We start from the raw sequence: 13241 nt of genomic DNA, 5'->3' as shown, positions 1-13241 counted from the left end.
CGGTAAGCGAACTGTAGTGGGTCCAGTGTGTCTGGTAGTGAAGAAATGATGAAGTCTAACCCTCTTCTGATTGGTGAAGAGAATGGGTTGCCTCACCGCTCATTGGCTAAACAGCAACAGTATGCTGATATCTTACTCCGCAGGTGTGGCTCCGTTTGTGAGTTCTGCGAACTGGCTGGCCTTTTGTACACTTCTGCTACATAACACTGCCGCTTCTCCACATGAAAACCATGAGACATATTGAGGTTTGGTTCACTTCTTCACAGCTTCAGCGAGTGTGAACATTGGCCAGCTGGAGCAGCAGCTCATCCTTTCACTGGAGCCACGCAGGATCAGACAGATCCTCATTGAACTCCACGGCCTGGCTGAACGACCTTTCTGGAGGGTCAACAGCAAGGTCAGAGACATGAGCTCAACATTAATGCATTTAAGATATCTTGGATTGTGCTGGACTACAGTTTCTCACATATACACATATATATACACACACATTTGGAATAATTTTCAATCCTTACTTCTAACACACGAAACCAACCAAGATGATCTGAATTAACCTACCACTTCCTGTTTATATGAACAGTGGGAGGTTCCTCCAGACTACATTAATGTGATCCTCGGCATTAAAGACAACCTGACCAAGGACCTGGTTTATATCCTCATGGCCAAAGGACTCCACTGCATTTCAATAAAGGTCTGAGCCATTATCAACGCTCAGTGGGGCATAAATGTTATTTTAATAATTAAACGTTGTTATCCAATCATAGAGCATCACTTTTAACTGCTTAATACATGGAGCATGTTTTCCTCAGGACTTCACCCATGCACGGCAGCTTTTCTCAGCCTGTCTGGAGCTCGTCACAGAGTTTTCCCCAAAGCTGAGGCAGGTGATGCTGAATGAGATCTTGCTGCTGGAGGTCCGCGCACACGAGGCGATGGCGGCCGAGGGGAGCAAGGAGCGGCCGCCCCCTGACTTGGTCAGCAGGGTCAGAGGTTACCTAGAGATGAGGATTCATGGTGAGTGAACAGCAGCGAGTGGAGTCACTCCAGTGTCAGCATCTTCAGGTTAAGTCTGTGATGGGAGAAAATCATTGTGGATCAGGCTTCATATACTACTATAAAATCTATTTCTAGGGCCCCAGTAAACAAATGTACTAAACTAATGTCACTTACAAGAAGTTACAGATCTGGTCTTGCAGCTAGAAACATTTGTTTAAAAAAAAAAGGCACTATTAGGATACTTCTGCAAGAGTAGCATGTATCTCACTGTAAAAATAGACGTATGTCTGCTATCCATAAAAACTTCAGTTACCGATAAAGCAGAATAAACAGCTTCTAGGCCTTGTTATATAGCACCAATTCTGGAGGTGCAGTGAAGGATTTCCTGGTCTTTGTTTCCAGATCTGCCTCTACGTCAGGTGGTGGGAGAGGAGTGTGTCGCCTTCATGTTGAACTGGAGGGAGAACGACTACCTGACTCTGCAGGTGTCACAGTCTCTGGTCATGAACAACCCGTACATCAAGGTAACACGTCTGTGTGCTTCTTTTTTTTAACACTTTCATGAAATTTTCTCTTTCTAGCAGCTCCAGTGATGCTATTTCTGATATTCACCAACATGAAATTATAGCAAAGTTATCGACACAGTAGCTGACTGTCTGTAAGGTTTAAGGCTATTTAAATCCCAGCTGAGGCAGCTGAGACACTCTTCTGCAACTCAGAAGTCACAGCTCTATAAGAAAACTAAAAATCTTGAGTGATTACGTAATGAACTAATTAATAAGTTGGTTTAAATTCATTTAAAAATAAGTTGTGGTACCAGATCCACTTAAAATTTTTCCACCAAGACACATGAAAGTCTGAGAGAGCGTATTCTCTCTCAGGATTGATTTGGTTATATTTAGGTACTGTGGGATTTCCAATAAATTACAATGCGATGTCTCAAGAACAAGGTGATGTAGGATTTTGAAACCGATACCATAGGTGTGTCTAGCGGTCGCCAGTATTTTTGCATTTTTCCTTTATTAAATTTGTCCTGTTTTGTCCCGATAGCTTGGTCAGCTCCTGGCATCCACGTGTAAGGAGCTTCCAGGTCCTAAAGAAAGTCGGCGCACCGCCAAGGAGCTCTGGGATGTGGTGGTTCAGATCTGCAGCATCTCCATCCAACACAAGAGGAACAGCGACGGCCGAATTGGCCTCATTAAACAGAGAGAGTCCTCCATGGGCATCTTGCACAGGTATGATGTCATTTTAGGATTTCATAGGATTTAGAAACATTACAACATGTCTGAGATTCATGTAGCGTCACACTCATTCTGTTTTCTTAATGTGACTCCTCCAGGAGCAAATTCATCACTTTCACCAAGAAAATTAGAGTAAGTATCACCACATACCAACTTAAACACACTGTGGAAGAATAAATTAGCTGTTTACCTTGTGATTTGTCTTATTCTTACAGGAGCCACTGGTGCTGACGACTCTGATCTCACTGTTTGTGAGACTCCACAGTATAGTCAGGGTATGACTCTGAATTCATAAATAGAACACAGTAAAATGGAAAAATTGAGGGATTTCAGTGCTGCTGTAGTTTCTGTCTGCATCTTCAGCCCCTTGTTTTTTCTTCTTCTTTAGGATGACATTGTAAATGAAGTTACTGCAGAACATCTCTCCATCTGGCCATCTTCTCTTCCAAAGTAGGAACGACTTTTCTATTTTACCTCATCTGTTTGTTTTAGCTGCACCAACTGTTTCTGCTACACTGCACTGGTCGGACTTAGTTACAGGACCGACACACAGGGATCTCTTTTCCTGTCCTCAACTCCTACAAGCTGAGAGAAATCTTTTAAAGCTTGTTTGAGCTACTGAAAAAATAAGAAATAAGAATTTTGAGTTGAGTGAATATGTGTGGTTTGGACTAGTTTGACTCCTGCTTGTACATTGTCATTTTACTCTTTATTCATTGTGTTGATGCCTCTTCACACTAACAGCTTATAAGCAGAGGTTACTTTTCTTGTGAAAAAGTTACAGGAAGTACACTGTGCATGAAAAGCTGTCAGGTTATCTGCAGTTACAGATCTGTTTATTACGTTCTTAGTTTAGACTCTACTAGAGCAGCTTTGCATGACTCACAGTTCAGAATAATCCTTATTTGACTTGTACTGATGCTCCTCAGTTCATCCTCTGTGTGAACCAAGCTGTTTTCATTCCTTTGTCGTCAAGCCAACTTTCTTCTGATTGGCTAGCCTTCATAAACAGTTTGATATTAGGGGATATCATCTTTCTCTGACATAAACAATCAAAAGCAGCTGCACTATGACTGTAACTGTTAATATGAGAGGACATAAGGAAAAACATCCCCTTTAACAGCATGTACACAGCACGAAAAACTAAATGTTCCGATCTGTGTGTTGAGCAGCATACAGGCAGTGGATGTGGAAGCTGTGGCTGTGACAGTCAAGGAGTTGGTTTCCTATGCTCTCACTCTAAACCCCAATAACCAATCATGGCTCATCACACAAGCCGACATCTACTTTGGTAAGAACAATCACCACATCTCATCAACTCAGAGAACTTTCTTCACTGAATCAGTGAAATGTTGTTATTCCTTAGACAAAGGCTGACGTTTTTCTACCAATGTACTTGACGTTTGGACAGAAAGGAAAAATAAGATTGAAGTGACTTAAAAGAAATTTCACAGCAATTGCGAAACATTCCCTTAAGAAAGCATTTTCAGACAGCCACCCGCAGCTTGAATAACAACTTTCATTTCTCCCTTTGTAGTGACCAATCAGTACTCTGCAGCTCTGAACCTTTACCTGCAGGCTGGAGCTGTGTGCTCGGACTTCTTCACCAAAGCCGTCCCCCCCGACATCTACACTGACCAGGTAAAACACCGACTAATACCAGAGTGCACTCCATAGTGAGCCTCTGCAGTTTGAGAGATATGAGAGCCGACTGACTCGCCTAACAGTGACACACCTGTTTTTATTTTAGGTTCTGAAGAGGATGATTAAATGCTGTTCAATGCTGAACTGCCACACACAGGTCAGAGGTCAAACTGCCTATTTGAGAAAGTGAACTAATGTTAGCTGCTGAGGAATTAATGAACATATTGTTGGATTGATGCAAGTGCCCACTTTGTTTTCCCCAGTATAATTTCATGAATAAAAGCTAGAAAGCTCCTCGTCCCTTCTTTGAACATTTAGCAGAACAAAATCAATATAACAGTATAATAATGATAGACCCTGATGAGAGAAAATATATCAGCTTTATTTGCTGATGAGAGTCAATAAGGCAAATCAACCAATACCATTGTTTGCCTCATTATTCCGTGCACCTCTGCTAAAGTATAAAGCCGACTGTAAGTGTCTCAGTGCTGACTGGTGTCTTACAGATGTAGCGAGTTGGAAGTAATGTGACATCTCTGATTCTCGTCAGGTTGCTGTTCTGTGCCAGTTTCTGAGAGAAGTCGACTACATGACAGCGTTTAAAGCGCTTCAGGAGCAGAACAGGTACGGCCCTGGAGGACACATTACATTACCCACAGAGCCATTCTTAATAACAGCTAGTATCCTCTCACATTACAGTCACGACGCCATGGACTCATTCTACGACTACATCTGGGACGTCACCATCCTGGAATATCTCACACGTATCCTTCATGTAACAATAATCACTGTTGGCTAAAACTTAAAAAGGAATACATTCTCTCCAGTGTCTGTTTAGCTTCCTGATTTTTTTTGCTCAGATATTCACCACAAACGAGGAGAGACTGAGAAGAGACAAATAGCGGTAAGTCTTTATAACCCTACAGCTTATAGCACGAAAGGCTGCGACCTGAAAAGCATCTCATACGTATAGATTTATGACTTCTCTTTTATGCAATAAAATCATAGAAGAATAATGCAGGAAGAGACCGGCAACAAAGTGATGACCAGCTAACGCTTGTCAATGACCACCCACATAAGCAGACTGGTTAATGTCTAATAAAAATAAAATACTTGTGAGGCATAAAAGGTCAAATTTAATCTGACATGCATTGTGAAACAAGAGTTACTGAGCAATGTTGAGCTTAAAGTTAGAGCTCAACTCTTTACCTGCCCAGATCTCTATGGTAACTTAAGCTGAATGTGCCACCTAGTCTGTAGCAGGTTATATTCAGAGTTATGGTTTTAAAATCTGGAAGCATCAATTTCACAGTATACAAGTGAAATATAATTATCTGCAATTAGAGCAGTGCAGCTCAGTCACATCCTCAGTGGACTTTGCATTCAGCTGGTGAAAGGTGTACAGAGGTTTTTAGAGTCCTAATCTGCTGCCACGTCTATTTTACACTGTTGGAACTGCAGCCAAATGAAACAGATTAGAAAGTTGATCTGTAACGTTTCAAAGGAGGTTCATCAATTAATATTCAAATTTATATAAACTAAAGAGATTTCCACATGCTTTTATTAGGCTGTGGGAGAGAGACTTAAACACACTGAGTAGCCTTAAACGTTCAGGTGTATGGACTGCAATAAAGAATTTATATAAAATGTTTGGAAGTGTAGAACCTGTAGGATTTTGTATATTTCAATAAGAATTCTCATAACAAAAACATAACCGATGTCTTCTCCCAACCCTTCAGATAAAAGCGATTGGACAGACAGAACTGAACACCAGTAATCCAGAGGAAGTGCTGCAGCTGGCTGCACAGAAGAGGAAGAAGAGATTCCTGCAGGCGATGGCCAAACTGTACTTTTAGTAAACACACGAACCACTGTCAGATTTCACAGGGTGGGGATGAATATTTTATTTTGTGGTAACAAGTACATGGTAATTTGTATTATTTTCATCTTTTGCAATAAACTTATAAAATCAAAATGCCCTGAGTTAATCACATCAGGACCTGGTTCAGTTAATGCTTTCCGTTTGGGGTTTTTAAAAATTCACACTAGTACAGCATTCATTTTACTATACTTTGGCTGCTGGACAGCAGCACACAACATTTCTTCATTTAAAAAGAGGAAAAAAATGCATCCCACAATTTTCTAAAAATTCACCTTCATGTTACAAACTTTTGAACTTTGCATTTTTCTGAAATAAAACCTTAAAACCCAAAAATGAGGGAAAACAAAAAAAAGTGGCTAGAAGAAGAGTGGCCTTCAAATATCAGTTAACAGTTTAGATCTCCTACATCGTCTTTTAATGGATTGAATACGTCAAGAACTACTATTTGTGGTGAGGGGAAGATGCGGGGGTGGGTGGGGGTGACAACTATTCAACTCTAAACTAACAATAACTATTCTCACACTATGGCATACTAAGACTACGACACAATTTATTTTGATTCAGCATTCAACTCTGTCAGATCAGTCTGAGTTGGACATTTGCAGCCATCTCTGCAGGAAATCTGAGGAAAGTTTCAGATAGAACTGCAATCAGCACCTTCAGACTCTGTTAAACTTCATCTTCTGAAGACGTAAGTCCTTGCCCAGGTACGTAGATCCTCCCTCTGTACGAGGTGGCATTGAGTGGTTCCACATCATTTGTAGGAGAATTGCCTTTTATTGCCTTGTGAGCAACATCCTAAAAATTAATGGAAGCAATTTATCGACACTGTAAGGGTAACAACTTGGAATTCAAGTCTCATTCATTTTTAGTCTTTTTTTTTTTAATTAAAAATAACATTTCATTTTAAACAGAATAAATATGCCAGACTTCTACAAATGAGCAGTTTCACGTGTGTCAGCTGGGAAAAATAAGTTGTTCAAATGTTCACTTTATACCAAAAGTAAATATATTTTCTTAAAATCAAAGAAATGCTTTTACGTGAAATTGTGCATTCAGGGTTTCATTCTGCAATACAGAAACATGGTCCAGGGTTTGTTTGTTTTTTTATGGCTAATGTCAAAAGCTCTGCCATCTCCCCCAATGAAGTTTAAGAATGGCAAAGGAGTGACGACATCATTCAATAACTAAAAGGCTGCAGAATTATGGGTTCATACTAGCACAGTACTGTAAACGAGTGATCCATTTGAATTTCCGTCCACAGAAGTGGGCAACCAAATAGAATGATAGGCAACACTACTCACACAGATTCAAGTCAACCTCATCATTTCAAATTCCTCAGCATTGGCAGAGGTATGGTGTCTCATACCACTGCTCTTAGCTTTGACTTTGCATTCTTGTTTCTGGAACGATTGTAAAAAACTGACAGCGTGTCAAACAAGAGGGCAAAGCAGTATGAATGTCATATGATCAATGTTTTCGAAATACTCAGACCAGCCCACCTGGCATCAAACACGTCATGATCAAAGTCACTTAAAATAAAGCTTCTTCCTTATTCTGATGCTCCGTTTCAACTTCAGTAGGTCCTCTTGACCATGTCTAAATGCACAGAGTTTCTGCCATGTGATTGACCAATTGTACAAGGTTGACCACCAGTCGAGCAGATGTACCTACTGAAGTGGTCAGCGAATATAGATCATGTGTCAGAAGAGGAGTTATCCAATGCCAGTCCCTTTATTTATAGCGCTTAGTATGCCAGATGCAACACAGGTTGCCGCCATCACAAACTGCATTAAACCAGCTTCCATCTGTAAGCTCTATATAGCTTCTACAAACATTTCAAGTCTTAGGAGTTTGCTTTTGTATGGGTAAACAATCATTTTCCCGACTGCATTTTCTAGTCTGACTTAAACCTTAAATTATAAGGAAGACCACAGAGGGGGAAGAGAGAAAAAAAAAAAGACACTAACCAAAATGGACATGTAGTCCAAGTTTGCCTGGATGTTGTATTGGTCTTCTCTTCTTACTGTGGGAAACACTTTCTGTGTGACTGTGCCAAAGTCTTCCAGTGCATCCATAAAGGGGGCCAGCCAGTCAACACATGGCTGGAGGTGTTCTCTGGGCAGACCTAAACAGAGAAACCAAACATACAGACTGAATAACCTGACATGTTCAAGAGTTGAGCCTTCTCATTTTAAACATTAACTTCGTTCTTCCTGTGTGTCAGGTGTAACACGTTTTCCCACATTTTTTAGTTATTTTACTTCTGTTTTTTAAGTCTCCAACTCTTACATGCAACTTTTTCTACCAGTCCCTGGTCCACGAAATAACACAGGACTGAGGCAGCCAATCCGTGATAAGGTATGTCCATCGAGTTCACGTCAAGGATGCACAGATCTAAAAGCTAAAACAAAAACACCTTGAGCAACTACACACACAAGGTTAGCAAGGATATTTCACTTCTCTTGCAATACAGTCTTATTTGTAGATGTATTATAGAACTGTTGACTTAAATATAAGTGAACTCAAACACCTACATTTGCACTTCTCATGTAAGTATCTTTTGGAAACGGCTGCTCAAGCAGGTTTGCTTTTTCTTTCCTGAAGATCACCTGCAGGAGGAACTTCAGCCAGGTCAAAGCCGTTTCAGGACGAGTGTACCAGCGCAATGTCTGCAGAGCATACAAAAGCATATTGATTTATAAAATGCACAATGGAACGGGTGCATATGATGAATAGTGAGTTAAAAGTATTACCCTCAAAATGACCAACTCCATATGACGGAATTCTTCTACATGGTAGATCCCATGAGCCACACGTGACAGATGCAAGATCTTTAAAGGTTTAGATTCCTATAAAATAAATAAAACGCCTTTAATCAACCAGGGGTTAAAGTGGGCAGGAACACCTTTCTAGTACCTTTAAATCAACCCAGTTAGTAGTTTCACACAAAGTCAAGCAAGTCAAATTTTGATCCTACATTTAAAAATTTTAATCTGATGTTACCCTTTCCTTTCACTCTGCTGTATTTGACAGCGGGCTATGGCTAATGGGTGGAAAGAAGCCACAGACGTATGAAGAATGCAGTCGAAGCGCAGTAAAGCTGAATTACAACAGCAGTTCAGGTCTGCCACGCACAAGCAAGAGAGTCACCACTGGTTCCCACTTAAATGCACTTTGTGACACTTTAATCCCTGTTCGCAACATCAAGAAACCCACAGTGCAAATAAAAACATTGGAATAAGTAATAAGAATTTGTATTTTAGATTTAACACAAAAAGCCAAAAAAATAAAAAATATTTAAAAAAAAAAAAAGAAAGAAAAGGAACTACTAAACAGTAATTTTACCTCCATCTTTGATGCTATAAGAAGACATGTGAGCACAATGAGCTGCAGCACACCCAACTTAAGATTTCTCTCAATCAACAGAAAACGGTCAAAGTAGTCCTGTGCCAGGTAGAAAGTCTCCCTGTGAACAGCGTATGCCTCACACACCTGCAGGAACAATCATGAAAGTCCTATTAATGTGTCATTTAGATGAGACAGCTAATCTACACATTCTAATTTGGATTGATTTGCACTACTCACGACTGTATTCCAAGTAAATCATTTTTAGCTACAAACACTAAAAATAACATTCAACGCTGCTTCGATATTACTGAAAATTACTACAACAACAACTACAACAATAACAACAACAACAACAACCTTCATTAACCAGTAGAGGATGATCGATCTCATTCTGGGTGTTAACAGGGGCTGCCTCTTCCTGAAGCTCACGCTGCTGCGTGTGATGTTCCTCGGCGTGCCGATCATACTCACCCACTCCTCATCGGAAGACTCACATCTGTAATATACAGTCAATTAAAGCTACAGCAGTAAGTGAAGAGAAAATGTGTAAATCCTTTAAAGGTTAATGGGGAAAAGAAAAAAAAAAAAGCATAAAGTTAATGCGAGACTTTGCTGCTTTTGAAGTTCTTTAACGTTACCTCGCACTGTCAAGCAGCAACCTCTGGAGGCTGCCAGTGCTACCCATCAGCCCACTAGTAGATACACCTTAGGTATCCATTTGAAAATCCTATGCCAACACCTTGTTCTAGTTATTGCATTCACAAACTACCCGCCTGGCAGGGTGATGCAAGCAATGTATCCATCATGTTCCCAGAACTCCAAGTCCTTGGAATTTTCCAATTACCATCCCTAGTGACCAAAGCACACCATCAGCCTTTTATAGCTGAGGGGTAATAAAACTGCAATTTTGTTAAAATGTTATATTTTACAGAATAAAAAGAACCAAACAAAAACAAAATCATCTTTACAGCATAGTTTTATCAACTTCATAATGGAGTTAGCTTTGATGTGTGCTTAGACAGGCACTTTGAGCTGCCTGTCTTCTGCCAACGACTCATCACTGGTTTCAATGGGATTATCTGAATAATAAAAGTTTCCATGGATTATTTTGTCATGTTTAAAAATAACTAATCAGTCTAACAGAAAAGCATCAACAGCAGAAGATGTCAGCATAAGAAAAAAAAGAAAATACCCAAGGTAAGGGTGCAGCGAGAACAGCCGGCTTGAGGCAACTAAGGGAATCGATGCTGGCTGGACTGCATCCTGGAGAGGTGACCTCTGAGTGATCGTAATAAGCTCTCTGAGCTGAAATTAAAAAGAAAATCCACTCACATTTTATCAATGATCTGCCATTTGTTGACTCGTACTTCAAGAAGGCGACATACCCTTTGATGCAGTGTGTTCTCACTTTTTCTGTACTGCAGGATTAAAAAACAAAGTTATAAACTGTACAGAAGTGGCTGTAGAGAACCGTTTTATGCGACTTAAAGTCACAACCATGCTTTCAAATGATGTGTCTCTTACTTTTCGTCCCAGCCATGAAGTCTCCCTCTCTCTTCTCTTTAGGCGACGACTGCAAAGACAAAACTGAACTCAGTACAGTCCGACAGTCCAATCACACCTCAAAATACAATAATAACTCAAAAGTAGTCATACCGTCGTGCCATGGATTCTTCCAGTGTCATCTGAAGAAGAGATTAAAAAATGTCAGTGTCAATGGCAAACAAAGGTAGTTGACCTTCAGAGGTAAAATGGCAGATATTGTCCACAAGAGGCTGCACCTGCCTTACACTACAGAACAATGCTTTTATTTTTTGAAGTTAAATACATATATCATCAGCATTAAATCATGGACCATACTCCAGCAGGCTCCAGACTTGCAGCTTATAGGTTGTTTCATTTCTGACCACAGGATGTTGAACAAAGGAAACATCCAGAAATGTACTATCATGCAGCAACAGAAAGCCTCAGCAGTAACATTGTATCTATAACAGAGCACGGTTTAAAAGCCTCGAGCCAGCCTTTTCTTTGCATTATGCTTCCAATGACTCAGTCTTCTGATTTTCTGTCTTGCTCAACTTGTCTTGAGTAATAGTTCGAGGGTTTTCCTTGGAAACTGGGCATTTCTCATTTTCATTCTAGTTCCTGACCATTTTCAGTGGAATGCCTATTAAACCACAGCTTCCCATACAGCAAGTGTGTCCAAGTGGAGGACAAATAAAGCGGCAGGCCTAAATAAAATGAGGTGGGAAAAAAAAAAAAAAATCCAGCAAAAACCTGACAGATGCAGCTTTACTTTTAGCTGATCCATAGAGTTAACATCAGTGGCAACAGTGCATCTACAGCCATCCTTAAAACTCCATCATGGCTTGGGGCTGAATTTCAGACTTTGGTGTTTGGGATCTTGGCAAAATTAAAGGAATCAGATTTTTATCCACCGTTCAATATCATATGAAAGTCAAATGACTTTTCAGCATGACAGTGATCGGAAAACATCTTGATAGAGAAGAGAACAAAAAGAAGCTGGCATCCAAAGAAGCGCTTTGAATGTTCTTCAGGAAGCCTGGAGAACTATCCCTGAAGACTACTTGAAGAACTTAAAATAAAACTTGCTCAAGTGAATTCAGGCAGTCTTGAAGAATGAAGACTTCCAAGTATTAACTTTCAAACTGGCCAGAAGTGTTTTCCTTGTGCATACACTGTATTACCATGCATATTTGCAAAACATTGTTAAAAAAATATAAAGAAATGAGGGGGGCTTAAGGGTTTTACACAGGATAATTGACCAGGTGCTTTGAATTGAACCCTAAACCACACTCTATCCCATGTTCAGGTGTTAATTTATCTGTTGTGCTTCATGACATTAATCCATTCAGTGTGCACTTCATCGAAAGCTGCCATTTAAAATTCAAGGATGCAAACTTTGCTCACTTGTTTTTAAACGTCACTCAACCAAAGTGAGCTTTGTGGGTCGAAAAGCAAGGGTTAGAATAGCCAAATCACTTGCTTAAAAATAAAGTTAAATAAAAATAACAATAACGAGTTACTTTAAGTATGTCCTTTGGCTCTACCGCGGCGTGCGAAGGCTACAGAAACGAGTGAGCGGTGTAAGTGAACCGCAGAGAGCGGAACTACTTTTACCCTTTAAAGTGACAGCTGCAAACTTACCGTCGTCTCGTCACTTGCCTCTGATGCCATTGCGCGTACGTTTACGACACGTGCATGTTGCGCATGCCTATAAATACTCCCAATCGGAGCAATCATGTTTTTTAATTAAACCATTTAAAACAAAGTTGACTACTTGCAACTGTTTACCTTACGTTTAAATTCACACTGCTTTGGCGTCAAACGCCTAACCACTGGAAGGAGAATAAACTACTGAATAAAATAATAAAATAAAATATATAAAGCATTACGATATAAGTGAGAATTTTTCTGCATTACAGTTAAACACAGTTCAGACTTTACTGTTTCAGAAAAACGTGGAAAAAAAACCCCCGCCAGCATCAAACTGGTTTCTTTTCTCTTTTTTTTATGAGTTAAATGTATGTATGGCGGTGGGTGGAGCTACATATCAGAACAGCCAATAGGAGAAAGAGTTGAGTTGAGCGCGTGCTCCTGTAGGGGGGATGTAAACATTTTTTTTTCTTCAAAACTTTATTAACGCCACAGCATTAAGTATATGGTAAGTAAAAGTTAACTAAAAGGGGGTCAAGTAAGTCAGAAAACATTACATTAATACATTCAACAATAGCGGTGTTGGCCGTCTGATTGGGATCTGGGATGCGGGGCCTCCTTGCTGCTGCGGAGCCTTGGACGACCGCTTGCCTCCACCCCGGGGGAAAGGGTAACATTTCCTGGGTCTAGGTGCCGCTTCTCCCTCCAGGGGCGAGGGAATCTGGACCTGGGGTATAGAGTTTGTTTGGGGAGTGTGATTGTGTGTACAGTGTATGTCTATCCCTACGTTGGGTGAGTGCTGAGTATTTGTATATGTGTGCATGAGGGTGGGAATGCATGTTTGTGTTTATATGTCAGGTCGGGTCTTACACTCCACCTCTCTGGGTACTCCCAGGCCCTCCAAAGGCCTATCTCCCCTCACCACACTCCCTGCCAGTAACTGATGCCCT

The 13241-nt window shown here is 40.4% G+C and overlaps 2 protein-coding genes across 2 annotated transcripts in view; one reads left to right on the top strand and one right to left on the bottom strand.

The window, feature by feature from the left end:
• ints8 (integrator complex subunit 8) overlaps positions 1-5840 on the top strand; it is a 14329-nt gene extending 8489 nt beyond the window's left edge. The window contains exons 14-28 of the mRNA XM_005739791.1: positions 267-397; positions 581-691; positions 810-1014; positions 1399-1520; positions 2047-2231; positions 2336-2369; positions 2453-2512; positions 2626-2687; positions 3410-3528; positions 3775-3878; positions 3988-4038; positions 4432-4505; positions 4581-4645; positions 4742-4785; positions 5621-5840. Coding sequence (XP_005739848.1) covers positions 267-397; positions 581-691; positions 810-1014; positions 1399-1520; positions 2047-2231; positions 2336-2369; positions 2453-2512; positions 2626-2687; positions 3410-3528; positions 3775-3878; positions 3988-4038; positions 4432-4505; positions 4581-4645; positions 4742-4785; positions 5621-5737 — 1484 coding nt within the window. The 3' untranslated portion in view covers positions 5738-5840. The remainder of the gene's footprint in view (positions 1-266; positions 398-580; positions 692-809; positions 1015-1398; positions 1521-2046; positions 2232-2335; positions 2370-2452; positions 2513-2625; positions 2688-3409; positions 3529-3774; positions 3879-3987; positions 4039-4431; positions 4506-4580; positions 4646-4741; positions 4786-5620) is intronic.
• A 380-nt stretch (positions 5841-6220) lies between these two features.
• On the bottom strand, positions 6221-12339 carry LOC102201728 (G1/S-specific cyclin-E1-like). The gene is made up of 12 exons (XM_005739790.2): positions 12283-12339; positions 10771-10799; positions 10639-10687; positions 10500-10532; positions 10307-10419; positions 9472-9610; positions 9112-9258; positions 8520-8615; positions 8301-8435; positions 8056-8167; positions 7734-7891; positions 6221-6561 (listed from the first exon to the last, which is right to left on the bottom strand). Exons 1-12 carry the CDS (start codon positions 12310-12312, stop codon positions 6433-6435), a joined length of 1170 nt encoding a protein of 389 aa, XP_005739847.2. The 5' UTR covers positions 12313-12339; the 3' UTR covers positions 6221-6432.
• Positions 12340-13241: the final 902 nt, after the last annotated feature.

This window comes from Pundamilia nyererei, unplaced genomic scaffold, assembly GCF_000239375.1.
Source record: "Pundamilia nyererei isolate P.nyererei 1_Seehausen unplaced genomic scaffold, PunNye1.0 scaffold00093, whole genome shotgun sequence".
NCBI lineage: Eukaryota > Metazoa > Chordata > Actinopteri > Cichliformes > Cichlidae > Pundamilia > Pundamilia nyererei.
This window is presented reverse-complemented; position numbering and strand designations above follow the sequence as displayed.